Source organism: Chroicocephalus ridibundus, chromosome Z (genome assembly GCF_963924245.1).
Source record: "Chroicocephalus ridibundus chromosome Z, bChrRid1.1, whole genome shotgun sequence".
Lineage (NCBI taxonomy): Eukaryota > Metazoa > Chordata > Aves > Charadriiformes > Laridae > Chroicocephalus > Chroicocephalus ridibundus.
The window spans coordinates 63,001,213-63,021,785 of NC_086316.1; the positions used below are offsets into that span (position 1 = coordinate 63,001,213).

The following is a 20,573-nucleotide window of genomic DNA, read 5'->3' on the forward strand; positions in this document are numbered from 1 at the left end:
TCGTTTCATGTAAGATTTGATATATGCATCCAGGAAAATGGAAGATCAGAGAATGCACCTTTTATTAGGGTTGGAACATGGTGAAGTTCATGACTGCCTTGTGGGACGAAGTTCCACATAGTACAGTGAAAGCCTTAAAATATTTTATGTTGTATGCGACTCAAGTTCGATCAGAAGAAGAGGTGCAGCTTTCGTGCAGTCTTCTTTAAAAAACAAACAAAACCTACCTTTTTCTATCAGCAGAATTTATGCAACTTAATGCAAACAAAACAAACCCATCCCTCCAAATACGTGGACTTCCAAAGAAAAATTATAGTTAAAAGTAATTCTTGCAACCATCTCCAATTAAATTTCTTTAGCTATCAAGGATATTGAAATATTTAGCATAATAATGACAAACCAAATGACGTTCTTTCAAAAGAAATTAAAAAAGAAAATCCATCTAGCTGGCATAATAAAAATATATTTTGGCTGCTTTCTGCACTTCCCCTCCAAGGAAACAGGATCAGGCTAATGACATTCTACCCTTTATTTAGGGATGACACTTTAAACTAGTTTAGCTGGACAGCATAGATTACATTCTTCCAGTCTGTACTCAAATTCTTGGAAGATATATAATTGTTCAGCTCTACATATCAGCTCAAATTCTTGATAGCATTTACATTACATAAAGAATCCTGTTCATCATCTCTAGTTATATCAAACACCTCCTATGATTTCCTGAAATGAACAAGATTTTTAAGTGTTCTTATCTCACAGCAATAAATATTCATACAACAATCTGTCAGATACCCAACTTCAAAAGGCAACTGGCTTGGAGGCAAATACATGTTAATTATGGCTTTTGAATTCTTCAGCAACTGAAACTGTAGACCTATACTTCCAAGCAGAATTTACTGATTTTCTTTTCCTTATTCACAAAGAGAAGAAACAGGGAGGGAAAAGGCAGAACAGAAAGACTGAAAAGTGTAAGGGAATATTTTAGTATAATACGAATACAATGCTACAATAAAAATTACCTGGCTTAAAACAGCTGGCCTTGAGTCCAGCAGATCAATGTCACATTATTCAATGTATTCTAAAGTAATCGGACTAAGCTGGCAAGTATGATATAAAAACAACAGGAACACTTTTTCTTTTGGAGAAAAGTTCATTTACAGTCTACCATTTGACTGTTTCTCAGATGTTCATCACAAACATGTTTAGCCTTTTTAAGGCAGTAACAGAAGTACATTTTCACTGGTAATTAAAAGCAGTTCAAAACACAGAGTATTTAACTTATTCCATACCCATGTAACAGAAAGATAGAGAAGCTTTAAAATTATTATTTTTACCTTTTCTAGCTTTTTAGCCTCAATATGTCGCAGCACCTGTTCCCTCCAGTCAGGAGGAACTTTAGTTTTTCCTGGAGGGTCTAATAGAGAGTGCTCAGAGTTAACCCTTGAGTTTGATCTCTTTGAAGGGCTAGTCCGTGAGTAATTGAAGTCACTAACTGACATAGTTCGTTCTGGTATTTCATTCACTGACGGCCGAGCACTCTGTGGTCGAGGTACATTTGGACCATCAATGCTATATGTCCTGGCAGAAAGAGGTCTCTGTTGCCCAGACATTACTGGTGGAACTCTTCCCATTGAATGCAAATCTCTGTATGTTAAATAATCCCCTTCAGGAACCTGGGTCCGCCTTGAAGGTGCAATATCCCCAACATTTATAGAAGCAGTAGAAGACACACTGCTCTGTCTTTGAAGAGTGTGTCTAGTTGCTCCTGGGAGCAGTCTATCATTCAGTGGAACAGCCCACATATCTTTATGTCTCCCAGCCACCCGTTGATGAGTATTATATACAGTGCTGGCTCGGACATTGTTATGATTCGAGAAATTCATATTGGCAGAATGCTTTACATAGCTGGGGGTTTCTGTACTGTCAGACCTAAGCAGGCGTGAAGGAGGTAAGCTGCCCTGTTCTACTTGGGTGTGTTGTTTCTGGGGCCACAAGGCGTCTTTTGCTGTTGCACTGCTGCTGTACTGAATATTATACTGGGGAGGGCAGAACATCTGCGCACCACCCGTCACCGATCCCCTCACTACATTAGCACCTTCAGGGTTGTGATTTGAGTCAAACTTGAACACAGTTTTTGCAGAAGATACTAAATCAGATGATGATGACGACCCAGGAAAAACCTGCAAAGGCTGATCATACAGAAGAGTAGCGGATTTACTTCGGACTATGTTTTTTCCATCTGCACTATCAGATGCTGATTTCACCGCTGAGTTTGATTGTTGAGATCCATTCTCATTGACAATATCGTAGATTTTAAGACCACCAGTGTCCATACTGGTGGTGCTGTGAGATTTCATCACAGGACCACTTCTCTGTGGGGACAAATCTTCAGTGCTCCTTGAAACAGACAGCTCAGCAGAATCACCATCAACTGTAGTGCTTCTCGTTAGTTTGTCTTTACTGGGAGACTCTACTGCTTCCTCGGGATGTCCATTTACTTTATTTATAGCATATTTATTTCCATTTTCCGACTGCTGACTTTCTTCTTTTATGTTGTTATTCAAAAAGCCCTTTACTGAAACGATTTCCTGTGTTTGTAACCTTTCTACAGGAACTGGCACTGCCTCTTCACTAACCAGTTTATTGATATTCATGTTTATTTGGTCTAATTTGTGAGACTCCTCCGTAGGACTGCTTAGATCAACACCTTTTCCTATCAGGCCTAATTTTTCTTCAATGTTTAATTCATATTCAGACAAATTTGTAACCTTCTCTTGCACGTTTATTTTTTCTTCTACTGTAATGCTCAATTCACCTCCATTTTGCAAAAGATTGTTCAAATTTTCATCTTCCCGTCTGGAAAAAAAGATAGCTCTTAGAAGAAATTCCAAAAGGAACCAACATATTCCTTTAAAAACTGTTTTAGAAAAAAAATCATTAACATGCAACACAGCCATACTGTGCACACAAAATGGTATAAAGACCAATATACAGACAGATTTATGATTTGCTATCTTACCATTACAGAAATATATTAAATAGAGGGCTCGTTTTGGCAATGTTTGTGTCATCTGATTCCAGAAGTTTGTTTAAATTCAGGCAAGAATTACTAGACAGTTTAAAAGTGTCAAAAAATACAAAGTGACAATAACTATTATTTTTTTTTAATCAAAAATTCCATGACAATTTTGGACAAGTGTCTCGTTTCTATTGGCAGTTTTTTAAAAAATGGCACCTTCTAATTAAAACCTCAAGAAGATGAGCAACCTGTAAGTCCATTCTTATGAGTTTCTAAAAGCCTTTTATAGTTATGATAGTAATCAAATTGATATTCAAAATTATGCAAGTAAAAGCACAGAGCTTTTAAAATTATGTATTGAAGTATTTTGCAGGGATATCAAATTATAAGGATGAAATTATTACACCTGATTACTGAAAGAGATGAGAATGATGTTTTGTATACCAAAATTAGCCTCTGAGTTTTATTTTACTTTTAAAAAAAAAAAAAAAAAAAAGAGAACTATTCCATTATTTAACCTTATTTTAAAACATTAAAATTTAAATTATTTCATGAATGATAAATTAAAGGAATGGACACATAATATGAAAGATAAGTAACATTTTGCCATTATATTTGCTCAGTGGTATACAGTATCTTACAAACCTGATTTTGGACAAAACAGCAGCATGTGTTTCTTTGTCTGGAGAACAGAGAGAAATATCTTGGCTACTATCAGTATTTAAGGAAACAGAATCTGACATTCGAGAAGGAGAGGAACAGTTGCTGTTATTTTGATTGCTATTGTGGGTAGCTTCATCTGATAAGGAATCAGCATCTTTTGAATCATCTGAAATAAAAATTTTCCAATTTAGTTACTGACACATACATCTGTTTAATAGCTATTTAATGTGTGTTACAGTATTTAGAAATTGTCTCTTGTTCTACAGTATATCTTACTACTGGAAACTAAACCTTTGCAAACTTCATTTAAACTTATAAAAGACTGTAGTCTGTATTTCTTATTTTTAAAATATTTAGCTCAATGTAAACAGCCCTCCCCTGTTAATGAAATTTAACTTGTTGCTTTATTCCATATATGTAATAGCTAGTGCTACATTATGTAATATTTCCCAAAAATATCTATCACGTTGTATTTCTGTTTTTGCAATGATTTCAAAATTTTGGATTACATGAGTCTGTTAGCCCCTATGAAAATGAAGTACACTGCTTCAGATGCAGGATTTTGAAAGTGTACATAGTTCCTGATTTTGAATATTAGATAATTGTTAAATAGCTATTTATTAGACCAAGCACTCTGGAAAGACCTAGATCACTGGATAAGCTCTGTATAGTTTCATAAATAGGAAAAAAACAGGAAAGAAAAATGTTCTGCAGAGTTGGAATCCAATGCATTCCCATGCTTTGCAGACCACTTAGGACAACATTTTCAGAGCAAATTACACCTGCACACATTGATTCTTGTGTCACGTATGCATATTTACATACTATACCCATATAAAAATTATTTCTCTGTGGGACTTCAAGCCAGCCAGGATTTTGATGTAAGTGTACAAACTTAAATTTTTGCTTCAAGATGCTGTTACAGGTGCGAAAAGCATTAATTTTGTGAAACTAACGTCTAAAAGAAGTTTTGACTTAGTACTTTAGTCAGGCATAAAACCCCAAAGACAGCATTGATAAACATCAATCTTTTCACCGGCATGTGATCCTTAGCAGACTCCTCCTGCTACCTCCACGTGTCTTCCTTTATCTCTACTAAATATCATCCTTCTACATCTAATGGCCAGAAAAGCCTTTTGTCCTGGAAAGTACTGGACTAGGAGATCATATCAAGCAAAATACAATGTACTCTCCAACTTTTAAATTAGGTTTTCTCCGAATCCTAGGTCATTCCTTACTCTTAAGGAAATCGTTACCCAGACTGATATTATCTTTCAGAGAATATAAAACTTAGGTAACAAAAACAATGTTTTTAAGTTTCCCGTTAGAGGAAAGACAAAAACCAGAAGATACTTCCAAGGTAAATATGACTTTCTGCAATCCTTTTCTTAAGTGTATCAAGAGTATCTTCAAGCTAACAGTCCCCAAAACACACACATCTCCTCTCCCCCTCTGCTTTTAAATTAATGATAGACAAGATTCAACAAAATTAGGATGTCAGCACAGCTTTCTCTATCACATACTCAAGTATAAGAAATTGCGGAATTTTTTTCTGCTTTCATCGTTTAACTAGAGAATTGATCCTCTTTCTTTTCAAACATACAAATTAAATCTACTTTTACATAATTTAATTGGAAAAACTAGCCACTTTGAGTGGAGAAATCATCATAATCACACAACACTTCTATTGCTTTTTATGGGATCTAACCTTTTTTGTTACTGCTAAGAGCCACCACTTTTGGTTGGTTTATGGAGGTTTCTATCAGCGGTGGTCGCATTTCTGCCATTTTCATCTCTTCATCAGAGGAGAGTTCTTCTGACTCCTGCTAGAGGAAAAACAGCTTTATGCTGTGCATTTTAAAGAACTGCTTAAATGTTAAGTAAATGCTACTTAAACTGTCGCCCACTGAACAATAAAGGGGGAAAAAATAAACAAGCAACATAAGATAGGCATAACATATCAACAGTGTAGTGCATTCGCAGTGCAAGTCAACTGAATTTAGTAATATTTGCCACTGAATCATCTTTAAGAAGCAGCACATGCAGACTTGCATTGCCACTGATGAACTCCATGGGAACAACACTCATACCGGTAACTTCAGCTTCAAAAACCTACTTGGAGCAAGCAGATGCAGCCTCTGTTGAGTTCACCTCCAGCTGAGTTCAAGTCAAGAAGTTATCACTGAAGCAGCAAACACCTCAGAACTGACTAGGCAGCTACTGGCTTTGCAGAAAAGAGTTCAAACTGAAACGGTTTGAGAGTTGCATGACCAAAACAATGGAGAGCTATGCTGACTGAGAGAGACTGAATGAGCTTGGCTTGCCTAGTCTAGCAAAAAAAGAGCAGGTGTAGCTTGGGTTTATACCTTTAAATTTACATTGGAGGTAAATTCCAAAAGCAAGAGAAGTTATCTAACTTCAGTAACAATGGCAGAGGAAAAGTGATGCTGAATACATTTAAGTTAGAAATTACTAGTTCCTAACCATAAGGTGGAGCTCAGTACACTTATGAAAGAGATTAACTGACAAAGCTGCTGCAAGAGCAGCCACGCGACTGATTCAGTATCCTACTACCAGTCCTAAATTCCTATTGTCTTCAAAACCCAATTGTTTCCATTAATATTTTGAAGAAAAATAACCCTTCCTTCCCCAAAGTGGAAATTCCTTTCCAGTAAACATGCTTCCTATCACAAATGCTCCAAAATCCATGTTGCAGATTGCAAAAACAGTCTGTGAATGTTCACTTTTTCTTAAAAAGTTTCAGAACACTTAATGCGTAAAACCTACTGGAGCACCACCTTTCCCATGATACTAACTACCTGGTCAGTTCTTTGGAGGACAAAACATGACTGGGATGTAACAAACAAGCTATTATAGTCTTAATTAAAAATAAAAAATAAAAATCCATCTGTTTTTCTCTGCAGTCAGAACAGACCACCTCTTCACTGCCTCTACCACATTGCCTTCCCTCTTGGATGTGACATACAAGTGTAATCAACGTTGAAATGAAAAACATAACACGCATGCAAAGTTTAGGTATCTGGATTCAGCTGCAACAGTTATCAGCAGATTATTACACGGAAGTAAGGAATTCACTATCCCTGATTGACTACACACTGCTACCTCGTTTACTTACTGGCATGCAGCCAGCTACAAAGAACTGCTGTCACTATCATTAGACAGCTAATATAATTTTCTGAAATTACGTTTTTAAACGAAGGAACAATGTCAAAACCAGTATTTTCAGAAAGCAAGCAGAAGCCAGAACATGCCAGTGGGGAAATAGCCAGCAACAGCCACAACTGCTTGTCACAAAGTCTCTTCAGCAAAAGTATGATATGTGCGCGTTCCACTGCTTGCAGAACACAGACAAAAGTAATCTGCTTGTGAAACTATGAAAAAGTTGATTAAGTGACAAGTTCCAAAATTTGTCATAAGTCTGAAATATTCTAAATAAATGAATACATTGTGTTTGTCAGAGAGATGTGCAAACAGTTTAGAAGTTTAAAATCTCTCTTATTAAGAGGTAAATACAATCCAAGTCATATTCATGACAGCTCACTAATAAACACAGAGAAATACAGATTTTTAAACCCACCTTTCACTTTTCATTTCGAATGAATGTGCACGGTCACTTGGATATACAAGTTTTTGATTGATCCCACTAATCAGGTAGTTTGTCAGTTCAGTGACAATTAAAATAGATTACTTAATGAAGAACTGATAAGCAAAACCTGGGAAATTCTATTTAAGTCTTTTTATAGTTTGATGCTTATGTCAACTTTCATTTGAGTTTACTTTCTTTTTCTTTACATGCATGTATCTTTTATTATGAATTTCTTACTAGCTATTTCAACTTTTACTTAATATAATCTAAAGTAAGAAAAATATTGCATTGCTAACCATCTATTTACAGCACTTATGGATGGCAATTTTCTGCTATTGTCAGCATAAATTTTCATCACCCTGAGTAGAAAATTCAATACAACACCAGCACAATTCTTTGACTGCTATGATGTTCATTGCAATGCCGTACCTCGAGCGTGTCTTCATGGTTGACAATTGTTTTCGTGTTCTGCAAGGTTTTAACAAGTGCAGTCATCTGTGAATTTACGGTGCTGTGCTCAGCTTCTGGTTCAGTAGGCTTCTGCACAGAGCTTCCTGCTGAATATTGCTTTCTCTCATCTGCTTTGTTCTTTATTGAAGCAATTTCTGAAGTCTACAGGATTAAGAACATTAGCAGAAAAAACATCCTGAAAGGTTTTCAGTAACATATGATATTTAAAGTTAATATTATATATTTTGGGAAACTATGGAATGAAAAATCTGAGCTTTGAAATATTAAAGTATGAAATGCATGAGGTATGAAATGCGCAGAAATCTGCAGATTACAGAGGTACAGTCCCTACCCTTTGTCAGTTTGACCCTCTTCCTTATTGGGGTTGATTTGTACCATTAAATTTCTAGTCAAATAAAAAAAAAGCCAAGAATGTCTACAATGAGACTTGCCAGCACCGAACAGCAGTCCTATCATCTATCATGCTACATCAGCCTGTTAGAGACTCCTGACCCCTGTGTCAACTTGCTATGATTGCCTTCCCAACTTATCATGTAAAGCCTCCAGTCATGAGGGCAGCAATAAAATCCTTAGAGATTATCCTGAATTTCATTGTGAAGTCTGGTGGATAAAAGAGGATCAGAGGATGACAAAGATGCCATCCTCCAAAAACTGAAGAAGCCAGCTCCTTAACACACCCATAGTTTCTATTTGCCTGAGAATCAAGTCACTTTCCTTGTTCTTAGTGTAACAGGAAAATTGCTACTGCAAACCAGACATTTATTACAGACTTCTTTAGATGGTGAAGAGGTAAATTCTGTTCTTTAATCTGACAATTTTTCTGCTAAAGCATTAGTTGGGAGGGAGAAGAGAATTAAAAGAATCAATGACACTCTAGATCTTTGGAAGTTCTTGCAAAGTCAGAAGATAATGTCATCTCTAACCTTCACCCCCACATCTTTTACAGAAATTGTCTGGCCTTCTCGTTTTGACTCCTTGGCAATATCTTCAGTAGATTCTTCATCCTTTAGCCTATGTACAATTGTCTGGACTGTTTTGACCATATTCTTCAGTTCATCAGGATATGGAGTTGGATATCTCTTCAGGTTGCCTTCCTGTATAGCAAAAAGCAACAGTGTTCTACATTTAATTAAATGCCATAATTAAAACATCAACTTTAAAACAGACAATGAATTAGGATAAAACACTGAACAATCTAGGACCTCTTCTTTGCTGCTCGAGTCTACCTGCACTCACGCAGACTTAAGTTTATAAAACCCAGCAAAAAAAAGAAAAAAAATCAGGATAAATCAGTGTTTCCCCACTACCCTTCTCCACGGCACCACCAGTCAGGTAGTCTCCTAGTTATACCCTAGATTGCCTTACATCAGCTGAGAGGTTTTCCTTCGTGCTCCACTTTAAATGATCTGGCAAAAAACAACCAAAACAAAAAGCGCCCCCTCCACCCCCAATACAGTGTTTCATCCCGTTAAGATACTCTTAACTAATAACTGAAGACTTGATTTCTTCAGTAGAGCAAAATCTACAGCCAAAGTAGGGCAAAGGATGGGATTCAGGGGTGGCAATAGAAGGCAGGGAGGCACCAAGTATTCAAAAATACATTCAAATACTAACCCGAGGTGGTGCCTCTCTCTCATCTTTGTCTTCATCACACTCAAATGCCACCTGAGCACGCTGTTTCCGCTGTTCCTCCCACAGAGATGGATTGAAACTTTCATTATCAGAGATGAACATAACTTAAAAAAAAAAAAAAAAAAGAGAGAGACTTCCATAAGAACAGGATACATTATACGAAATAAAAATCCTCTTTTTTTTTCTCTTGGATGGGATTTGTGTGCTTTTGTATGCATTCTTAAAAGATAAGAGACTATCAGCACCTTTAACTGAAGAACAGCTGCACTGCCACTGCTTTATCAACTTGGCTGCATTTTCGTAATAATAAAATCCCTATCTGTAAAGTAAAAAACTTCATATGCGCAGCTGTACACTAGTCTTAACACACACTTGAAATTTTTCAGCAGAAATCTCTGCTGCAAAGTATTTTATATATATTATATATATATAAATATGAAAATATTTATTTGTATATATAAATATAAATTATACTTATACAGATTTATATAACCTGACTTCAGTGAGGTGGTCTCATTAAGCACTAAGAGCATTCACCTGATTTCATTTAATGAAAAATTAAAAATGAAGAATAAGAATGACTTAGTGGCATTATTACTAATCCTGAAAAAGCTTAAAGCATCTAAAATTTAAGGTAAATACATGATTTTGGAGAAGTTATACAAATGACAGGAGCTTTACAAAGTATTTCTTGCTTAATTTTACAAGAAATAATTAAAAAAAAAATTTGTGTGCCCACTGTCTCATTCTGGCATGTCTCCATGCCTTGTGTTACATCAGCCAGGTTCTACTTTTGGATGCCAAATAGTCTTAATAAATCTGCCACCACTACCCCAGCAAATGTATATCCTTCACTAGCAATGCCAAGATTGCTCATATTAACTGCTTCTATACCTGAAATAGGAAAATACTTAACTATAGGGCTCAACAAATGCATTGGAATATTTGTTACTCCGCATTTATTGTATAAACTTACAATCTTAACACATCTGAAAATATTCTAATAGACTTCACTATCACCAAAACTGTTCCTGACAAAAAAAAAAACTTGATAAGGAATTTAAAAATTCTTAATTTTTAAAACCACTATCTATCAAACTTCAAACTGTCTATTTGAAATGACCGACTCAGAGGCAGGTATTCTGTCAACTTAAGCCAAACAAGCAGCCATTTCCTTGTCTACAGAAAGAAACCACGGCACCTGGGTAAAAAAAAAGTTCAAATGGAGAGCATGCTTTCAGAATGATCTTCACTGAATCTCCAAATGATTTTATATTTCTCACATTCTATCAGAGGTATTATCAGAAGAATTATCTGCATTAGAAGGCAGTAAGAATGATGCACAATTTACTGCTTTGCTGATATTTTTGAATACTCCTCTCTCAGTGTACTAGACACTTGTGCCATGGAAAAGCAAATGTTGCTGCTTGTCAGTTTTCAATTATTTCCATTGATATGTGCCCCCCTCCATTTCTGATAAAGCAGCACAAGATTTTTCCTTTTGCCTGCAGGAGGAAAAAGTGGAAAAATAAAGAGATTTAACTCTTCCTCTAACTCCTGATGGGGTTACTCACAGAATGTTACTTATTTTCCCAATTATCTCACAAGTGTGCAAAAATAACTTTCTGGCAACATCTTAATACTTTAGGCCTAACCTTTTATAAAATGGCTCAAACTAAATGTGAGCAATATGCTTTTTTTCTGGACAGATTTTTTTTCTCTTTAAAAAACACCATAGAATGCTATGTACTTTTCCAAAAATATGTACACAGTAATGGAGGAAACATTTTGTCTAACATTCTGTTAAAATAGTCAGTCTAAAGCAGACACCTGCTAAGGAGAATTTCACCCCAAATCATTCAGTTCTGCCAGAATGAAATAGGGTGCCACACTGGGAAGTGCAACCATCACAGAATGTGATCCCACCAGTCCATTCCTCACCTCACTCACTGAAACCATTTCATCTAGAATTCACCAATATGTAGGTCACGTTAAGTTACTGTTCTTATTCTTCCAGTATAACTCTTCATCACTTAGAAGTCTACTTCAAACTTGTAGTTAAGTATTATTTAGTGAAAATCGCATTAGCTGGACAGTCTTCCCATTATTACTTTCAAAAGTGAGCATTCTGACAGAGTATTTCAGAAATTCTTACCATCCTCGGTCCTTGGCTGCTGGGGAAACATGTAATTAGTAAGCACTGTTTTCTGTGTGTCAGGGTCAACTTCTTTTTGAAGAGGGATAAGTGGTTTAGACTGGGAAGCAAATGAAAGAAGGATATGTTACGAGAATATATATATATACACACATAAAAAAGTAAATATGATCTACATATCACAGAGCATGCCTGTCCCATTACTTTGAAGAGTACTCTTGTCTTGTATTAAACCATTTCTCCTCTGAATAATTTTCACAAAATGAAGTTATTAACATGTCTGTCTTTGACTGACGACTGGCTCTGACCGAGAAGTGAAAGTCAGTAACAGCTTTAAGGGAAAAGCAAACACTGGATATTCAAAATATAACCCAGTTTCTTGCTAGGACTTATTACTATCCCAGAGTAGGTTGATCTGGAATACACAGGTATATTTGGCCATTTAAAGCTGCAGACGAGTATATGAAGAGAAAAATTTTGTGCTCAGTTTTTTGTATTGACACCAGGTTGAATATTCCCCACCCCTTATAAAAACAGGCGGGAGATTCTTGAAATTATGTATTCGTAAAAGAGCTTTCTATAATACTACATCTGAGGCTAGTGGACTTCTGGCAGCCTTGCACACCTTAATGCCATTCAGAAAATCAGCATAGTACAGAGGGCTTCAGTACACAACAAAAATACAAGCCAGAAGCACATGAGTTACTGCTTGATAGCTTGAAACTTGAACAGTCACAGAGTTCAAAGGTATGGCAGGAAACCTGGCTCAAAAAAAGGCACGCTAAGTTTCCTCAGCGGTATAGCTGTGTAAGAAACAGCATGCTACAGACGTTCAAGTACTAGCTTATTAAGCACTGTCTCCTGTGTAAACAAGCCTGAATTAAGAAAAACAAAATCAAAAGCCCCCAACATCTGTTAAATGGTATTTCTTAACAGCACAGAACTTTGCTAGATCTATAAAAGTCTCCAAAGACAGGTAGGCTCAGTGATGTTTATTTCAGGAGAACCGACATAGTAATGCCAAAGAAGTATTGGTGCATAGACAGTACCAGGTACAAGGAAGTATTGATGTATATAACACAGTATCAGGTCTCATTATTTAGCAGATGGCTTTGTACATGTCAATTCCATTAGGAGTAAAGTCAACAACTATTTATTTTTAATTTTAAAAAGTTCACCTGATTGTCTGATAACCACATAGCAGTGAGCTGTTGCAGTTTTGTAAAGGTAAATGGCAGATTCTTCAGTCTGTAAATTACAACAAGAATTTATGTAAGTACACTTATCAATACTGTTAAGTCTGTTAAGAAACAATCCTGCATTAGTGTGTAAAAATGTTCAAAAAGGACATTTATAGATATAGTTAAATTAATAACTATTGACAGTTGAAAAGGCAACACCATTTAATTTAGATTCAAAGCTATACCTGGAATTAAAAAAAGCAAACAAAAAAGGCACTTCTGGCTGGTTTAGCAAGCAGCTTAAAAAAATGACAATGGAAGTTGAATTTAACTCTGTTCGGTGACTTGAATACAATTTTGAAGATGACTAACCTGAATTAAATTATATAAATCCTCAGCATTTTATCTTTCAATACACATGCACGCCAATTAAGAAAAAAGCGTTACACCTGAAAAATGTATTTTTTCCAAGATAACATGTGTGGCAAAGGGGCTGCCCTGGATAATAGAAACTCTGACATTAATGGATAAATCAATCTACAGATGGAGTACAGAAAAGCTGGACTGGCAGAACAGGAGGGAGAGCTCAGTTAGACTTACCTCTCCCAATATATTTCAACTCTACCAACTGGCAGCTCCCAAAAGAGAAATGTTTTGTCATGTTTTAATGAACAGCTCTAATGAAACACAACTCTCTCTTCCCCCTTCCCCAGCACACTTGAGTGTTTTACACTATACTGTGGTACTGTTTTGTGTCCTCCATATGCAATACAGGAAGCTATTAACTTTTAAGTAAGAATCAAATGTTTTATGAAAAAAAGCGAACTAATTCTCCACAAAAATACATGCTATCAATCGTGAATCTATTGAAGCTGTGCTTCAATGCACGTGCCAAGCCATTAAAGACAGGTTAGTACAATGGAACAGCAAGGTCCAGAAGACAACAATAATACATTAAATACTGCATCTTAGTCAGCTTCTAAGCTGTGCATGAGATAAGGAAAGGCAGCATAATATATTCATAACAATGCCTCTACATTGTTATTGTATTTTATACAACTTCTACTTGAATAAATGCATTCACAAACCTATTGTCACTCAGATTGATGACTTTTAATTTCTGCATATCACCCATTTCTTCAGGGAGAAATTCAAGCTTATTAGAATGCAGAAACAACACTGTTACATGCTTCCAGTTTCCAATCTGAAAAAAAACCCCCGAAGAATTAATTAATCTTCACAACTCTAAATATGCAAATTTTTACTGTTTTAAAACGATTAGTATTACAGATATTTTTTCTTGTATAATTTGATTTATTCTTACGTATTAAACCTTCTTTTAATTTCAATACATTAACAACAAATTCCTACTTCTTGGTTAAAAAAGTTTCAGAATTTCATTATTTGAAAACTTGTATATTTGTATACATCCTCCTTTAAAAACATAAACAAAGAAAATCTACTCAAGAATTATTAACTTGTTATCCAAAAGTTGTACAGATTATATAGTTTAAAACACGTTAAAAAATTAATTTTAGTTTTGTAATTAAATACATACCTCTGATGGCAGCTGTGTTAAAAAGTTATGATCTGCAGCAAATGTCCTTATATTAGAGAGCTGCCCAACAGACGAAGGCAATGTTTCAATCTCATTGAAACTACAGTCCAGTTCTTCTACTGACAATAACCTGCAAAAAAAAAAAAAAAAAATTATTCCTCTATACAGGTCATCCAACAAGTATTCAATTAAACTCAATACCACTATAAATTACAGATCTCAAATTTAATTCAAAATAAAACTCTGAAACCCAAAGGAATTAAAATCCAAGAAAAATCCTTTACTAATTGCCTAAAAAGTGTTTTGGGGTTTTTTTTTTGTCTGTTGGTTGATTGTGGGGCTTTTGGATTTGGTTGGTTTTTTTCAGGGTGGTGTGTGTGTTTGGTTTTTTGTGTTTGGTTTTTTTAATCTCCTTTACGCTGTCCTCCTAAGAGAACATTCAGTGAAAAGAGGGGAGTCAGCAACACCAAATGTTTATACACTACGTGAAAATGTGCAAGCGCAAGGCACTGAAAACATTCAGAATGGGATAGATCGTAGCCAAACATTAGTTAAGTGCAGTTTATGGACAAGAAGATAATTTCATGAGTTAGAAACAGTGAACCTGAGAATCTGGCGTTGAAGTAGTATTTTGTACATTGTAACAACAAAAGATAACCTACATTAACTATAATAGGAGAAAAGAAATTGGAATAAGCGCCCTTCATTTGTATAGCACTTAATTCTGAACCATTTATTTTTGCCATCATTAGCAATTTTTAAATTAAATTGCTGAACACGTAATTATACATTAAAAAAACCTGCTGATGACCAGGTGAAAATTCTCCTTATAACACGAAAAAGAAAAACGTGTGCGTTCAGATTCACTTTTTACACGCTTTTTGATAGTAGTTCAATCATTTGCAATATTTACCACAGCCACAGTTACGTTATGGCCAAAAACTGTTTCAGGCAGCTGACTGCCTTTTTAAACATCTTGTTTTCTTTCACATTCAGTTTTTCTTTCATAGATTGGAGACTGCATTAGTAAGTGAGGAATATATGTCTTTTATATTAAATAATACATAAAGAACATACATACTGCAAAGTAGAAGATGTGAAAGCACTTGCTTTTGATTTTATTAAGACATGAACATGTAGAAGAAATCAAATCAAGTAGGTGTAAAACCTTCAAAAGAGGAGCCATTGTTACAGAAAATTGCAGAAAGGCAATTTAGCCTTTTATTTAGGTGAAATACCTACCCTCCTATGGAGTCTGGCAAATAAATTAACTGGTTTTCATCAATTTTAAGTGTTGTTACTTTCTTCAGGGAACCTGTAATAAAACGAGTAAGTAAATAAAAAAGGACATCTGAGTTCATTAAGCTTAGCTTTAATGAGCAAACAACCATGCCTTCTGAATTCCCTGACATGCCTATGGTGCTATATACCTAAGGAAATAGGCAGATGATCTTCCAGAACTCGTTTGCCAGCTTATACTGTGGCAGCTGGGGGAGGGGGAAGATATAAAATATTTTTTTTTTCCTCTGTTACTGTCAAGAGATTCTCATCCATTTACAAACTACTGTATAAAGTCAAGAATGCTCCAAAACTAATATAAATTTTATTATTCAGCTACGCATTACAGCTTCATCCAAAACCGTCACTTTTAATCAGTTGAAACAGATCTAAATTGCCATTTGTCTATTTTCAAGTGTTCTGTGTCTAAACTATAAGCTTTTAAAAACATGAATTAATTGAAAATACAAACCAAGAGACTCTGGCAGTTGCTGAAGTGAATTACTGGATAACAGTAGGTCTTGCAGGCTTTCACAACCTGAAATACCTTCTTCAACTACTTCAATGTTGTTTTTAGAAACATCCAAGTAGGTCAGCTGTTTCAAAGTGCCTACAAACTAAAAAAAAAAAGAGAAAATAATGCATTCTGGAAAGTGCAAGTTCAAAACAAAAAATCCAGCAGATCTGACAACAAGCTGTCTCTCAAGGGCAATGCCAGAGGAAAAGAGAAAACCTATTTATAGTGCTGAAATACAAATTTATGCAAAATATCCAAGCTTTATAATGAGCTACAGGCAGTTATGTTTTCCCACACACAAAGAGACACACCACTGTAATTCTGCAGGTCTCTAAAGTCAGTCTGCTGCAAATTCAATGGTTTGATGAGTAACTGAAGCTTTCAGACAGAGATAGGTAACGTAAGGACATCATTAGACTCCAGTAAAGTCTTTTAATGCTTATTTTTGCCTTTTGTGTAAAACTGCATCTTACTTAACCTCAAAAACAACAATGGATCCCTTATTGTACTAAACTGAAGAAACAAGCCAAAATATAAGCTTGTCTTAATTCTCCATATGAAACAAGAATAAGCTTGAAGATCTGTGCACACTACTCTACTAAAATCTTCACAGAGAAGATGCAGTCACTTTCACAAATACAGTTTTACTATAAACTAGAAACGTTCACTACATCCACTCAGCTCTTCAAGGAGAATTAGCTGAAGTGAGGAAAGACAGTAGAAAAGACTACTGATCAGGAAAGAAAGCCTCATGTCAGAAGACTGCTACTGGTTTTAAGTCGAAAACAGTCCAGCTGCTTCCCAAATTTCAAATACTCATTTACTGGTTTACTAGAACATAAGCACAGGTTCACAAGTACTGCAATAATAGGTCAGCCTGGACCCCCTGTAATTTTGAGAGATGTCCAGAACCCAGACAAAGTCAACAGACCATTTTCTCAGGAACTGGCTATGCTCCCAAATACAAGGCACTTTATATAGGCATTGCTTACTTCACAGCTGTGACCAGTAAAAATTCACACAACATATCTATCCCGTAAATTCCTGCTTGCTGTCTAACACAAAATAATCCCTTTCTGGGAGGACCAGTCAACCCTAAATTTGATATGAGATTTGATCTAGGATTTTTACCCTGTTCCTGAATTGGAACATATATTTTAGATGAGAAGTCCGTAACTTTCAATGAAAGAAAAGCTGTTTACCCAACTCTCACAATCAGTAACAACTTCTACGTAAACTAGTTAAGCATTTAAGTGGCATTTAGCCTCTTGGCTTTAAGTAACGATAAAATTACATGACGACTTTTAATGTATATGACAGCTGACACAGCAAATACCACTGTAAATTAAAATACTAAATGTTTAACACAGTAAAAGGACTCACCCCTGGAATAAGTGTTAGTCTATTACCATCCATCCAAAACTCCTTTAACCCACTCAGTTGTTCAAGTACTTCAGGCTGTAAAGGGAAGAGATTTTTTAAAAGCTTCATACATAAAACAGTGAAAGGCAAAAACAATTTTAGTGATTCATCTGTTGCAACTTTAAGTAATTAAGTAAGTAATTAATTATTATAGCTGTTATATACACTTGTTTAACTGTGTCATTAAAGAAAACACAGATAATTCACTTTTTGAAATATAAATATATATTACATAGACAAAGATCTTTTTAAGAACTTGATCACAGAACTAAATAATCCTTACAAAAAGTGCGTGGAGGTTGTTTGTTTGCTTTACAGAAAGTATTATTTTTCAACTGGAGCACACAACAAATAAATGTTATGTGTATCATTTCCTCTCTCATGGAGGAGGTCTAAAATCCCTTAAATTCCATCAATTCAGAAGACCTGTTTTTCAAAAAACACAAAAGATGCGGTTTTGCAGAAAAGGAATGCAGATTTAAATTTTCTGGCAACAAAGGGTACATCTGCATGATACAAGCAAACCACTCCATCCATAAAGTGAAGTGCAGGATTGTGCTTCCATTACAACTCATTGTTGGAAGTATCTTACATATCAGGGGAAGTCCACTTCTTGGTGAACACCCATGTTGTGCGTGCTTTCCTATTTAAACTTTCGTCCTGACAAACTAAGACCAAACAGGTGCTAATGCACCTTAACAAGTATAAGCCAGTTCAGTTAAATGCAGAACTCAGTTTTGTTATATTTGTAAATATACAGTGTTCCTGCACAAGTTGCAGTCCTAACTCCCAATAATTCATTTTCCAAGAGAAAACTTTAACTGAAGACTACCTTTCAGACAGATCTTTATCCAAAAAAGTGGTTTCAAAGTTTTTTGTGCTTTTACCCAGATATCATAATGAAATAAGTTACCAATAGCTTACTCTTGCAGCTAAAAGGCTGGGAGAGATGAAGCAATCAGCCAAAAATACACCCAAACAGGTAATTTTGCAGCCTGTACTTAGTTCCTGGCTGCTATGGTTTAACATGTGCCTAGGCACGTTAGTTTAAGACTCCCACATGAATATCTACCCTGCAATGAGAATATAGCTGTAATGGTAATGGCTAGAAGTGCAGTAATACTAATGAACAATTCCTCAAATACACTTCCCTATCTGCCAAAACATACAACTAGGCAAGTGTTCAGCTCTGAATGATCTACTGATGGCACACAAAGGCTTGACTTTATTATATGTCAGGTCAGAATGTTCCACTATACTTCTATTTAAATTTCTTTACCCAGGAAAGTACTTGTTGAAGCAGTGATTGTAAATATAAGATGTATTTTTCTGTGAGATCATGAACTGGAAACAAGTCAATCCATGCTGAAGGAAAAATCGGAGCACCTCAACTGTAAATACTATTTTGAACAATATTCAAACTTAATATAGTTTCCCTTGGATCGAAATAGTTTGTACACAATAATAAAAGCAGGTTATGCACAGCTTATACAGAACTCGCAGCATTAAATACATGATAACCAGTAAGTGTTTAGAATTTATCATAAGTCAATTATGTTCACAATTCAGACATGCATGACTATTAATTTTTTACCAGTACAGTAGCCACACTATACCACAGAGTGTTATTTTCAAGTTGAGAAAAAACATATTCATATTCATCAGAATATGTATGTAATTTTTATAACAGGCTCCATAAAGTAGTATGAGGTATACATAATAATTGCTCAGTAGCAAAACTCTTAAGCTGATGCTTACATTTTCATATTGATTAAAAATAGATCAAAGGATAAAGAGATTTATAAAAGATACAAAGCTATGTTACTATGGCAAAACTCACCACTTCTGTGAATTCATTACTTCCTAAGTCCAGTCGCTCCAGCTGAGTCAGTCTGGACATGGTTCTGGACAGGAAGGGGATTAATAAGGAATTAGATTTAAGACAATACCAGTTACATCCAATCTTCCTGTATTCATACACATATATTAATTTAATCATTATTAAGTAGAGATGCTGTTCTTAACTGGACTGATATCTAATGAAGGTCAAATTTTCACACACTGTTCAACCAGGCACGTATTAATGATCATGCCATCTGCAACACAGAGAGTACACACAAACTCATCTACAGATTAGTTTACAAAAATTAAGACCACTAGAGTAAGCTTTATGATAAAGTGAAGTTACTCTTCTTTTGAGTGCTTCAGCTTTCCACCTACAGTTACAATAAATTGTCTCATCAGCCAAAGGCTGGTTAACTACATGTTTTCCTCAGAGAAAGACCACTGCCTAATGATCGGCTAAAACAGAAAAGACCACTGCTGATTCACAGTAACCAACAACACTTTCTACCTATCCATGCTACTGTCAAAGTTGCTTCCATGTGATATAGTCTGGAATCGTAATTATTTCTCAAATACTACAACAGACCAGATTAACAAATTGGATTTTGTGACACATCAATACTCTTCAAACCAACTTATGGCAAAGATTAAATCGATGACTGAAATAAAGTAAAATCCATTATTTCAAGCTGTGTTTTGGCAAAATTTTTCCTCCATTTGAAGTCTACTTCGGGGACCCCACAGAGATTATCTACCACTGCACGTGGTGGTCTATACAATCAGTACTCCAGTCAATAGCAGTACTATCTAAAAATATTTTCCAAGGGGCTGTGAATCCCTCATATGACATTATGCTGTGTATTTATTTAATAATAGATTTCCATAGATTAATTAACAGTATCTAAAACTTTCAAATATAACCCACAAATATGTACGTACTATCTGGAAAAAACTAGATGTAAGAGCTTCTGCATGGTAGAGTCTTTCATATTATCAGAATATATGTATGAACACTAGTATATTTAAAAAACATCTGCATAAGTACAAGATGCTCTATGCAGCTATTCAGTTTCAGTTCTTCAAATACACTGAGTATTACAGTCGTTCCGAATATACAGTTAAAAAGCTGGGCAGAGAAGAACTTAATGAGGTTCAACAAAAGCAAGTGTAGGGTCCTGCACCAGGAAGGAAGAATGCCAAGCACCAGTATAGGTTAGGGGCGGAC

At 35.4% G+C, this 20,573-nt stretch overlaps 1 protein-coding gene across 13 annotated transcripts in view; it reads right to left on the minus strand.

Annotated features, from left to right (window-relative positions):
- The window catches only part of ERBIN (erbb2 interacting protein), a 123,859-nt gene that overhangs the window by 17,081 nt on the left and 86,205 nt on the right, over window positions 1-20,573 (minus strand). For 11 of the 13 annotated variants that reach the window (XM_063319549.1, XM_063319548.1, XM_063319543.1 and 8 more), the window contains 14 exons: window positions 19,344-19,407; window positions 17,465-17,539; window positions 16,037-16,181; window positions 15,529-15,601; window positions 14,287-14,416; window positions 13,817-13,932; window positions 12,726-12,795; window positions 11,548-11,647; window positions 9,375-9,496; window positions 8,684-8,854; window positions 7,719-7,901; window positions 5,391-5,508; window positions 3,665-3,848; window positions 1,335-2,856 (listed from right to left, as the gene is read on the minus strand). In XM_063319549.1, the coding sequence (XP_063175619.1) occupies window positions 1,335-2,856; window positions 3,665-3,848; window positions 5,391-5,508; window positions 7,719-7,901; window positions 8,684-8,854; window positions 9,375-9,496; window positions 11,548-11,647; window positions 12,726-12,795; window positions 13,817-13,932; window positions 14,287-14,416; window positions 15,529-15,601; window positions 16,037-16,181; window positions 17,465-17,539; window positions 19,344-19,407 (3,073 nt within the window). The remainder of the gene's footprint in view (window positions 1-1,334; window positions 2,857-3,664; window positions 3,849-5,390; window positions 5,509-7,718; window positions 7,902-8,683; window positions 8,855-9,374; window positions 9,497-11,547; window positions 11,648-12,725; window positions 12,796-13,816; window positions 13,933-14,286; window positions 14,417-15,528; window positions 15,602-16,036; window positions 16,182-17,464; window positions 17,540-19,343; window positions 19,408-20,573) is intronic. The other 2 variants (XM_063319552.1, XM_063319550.1) reach the window with 1 other exon arrangement.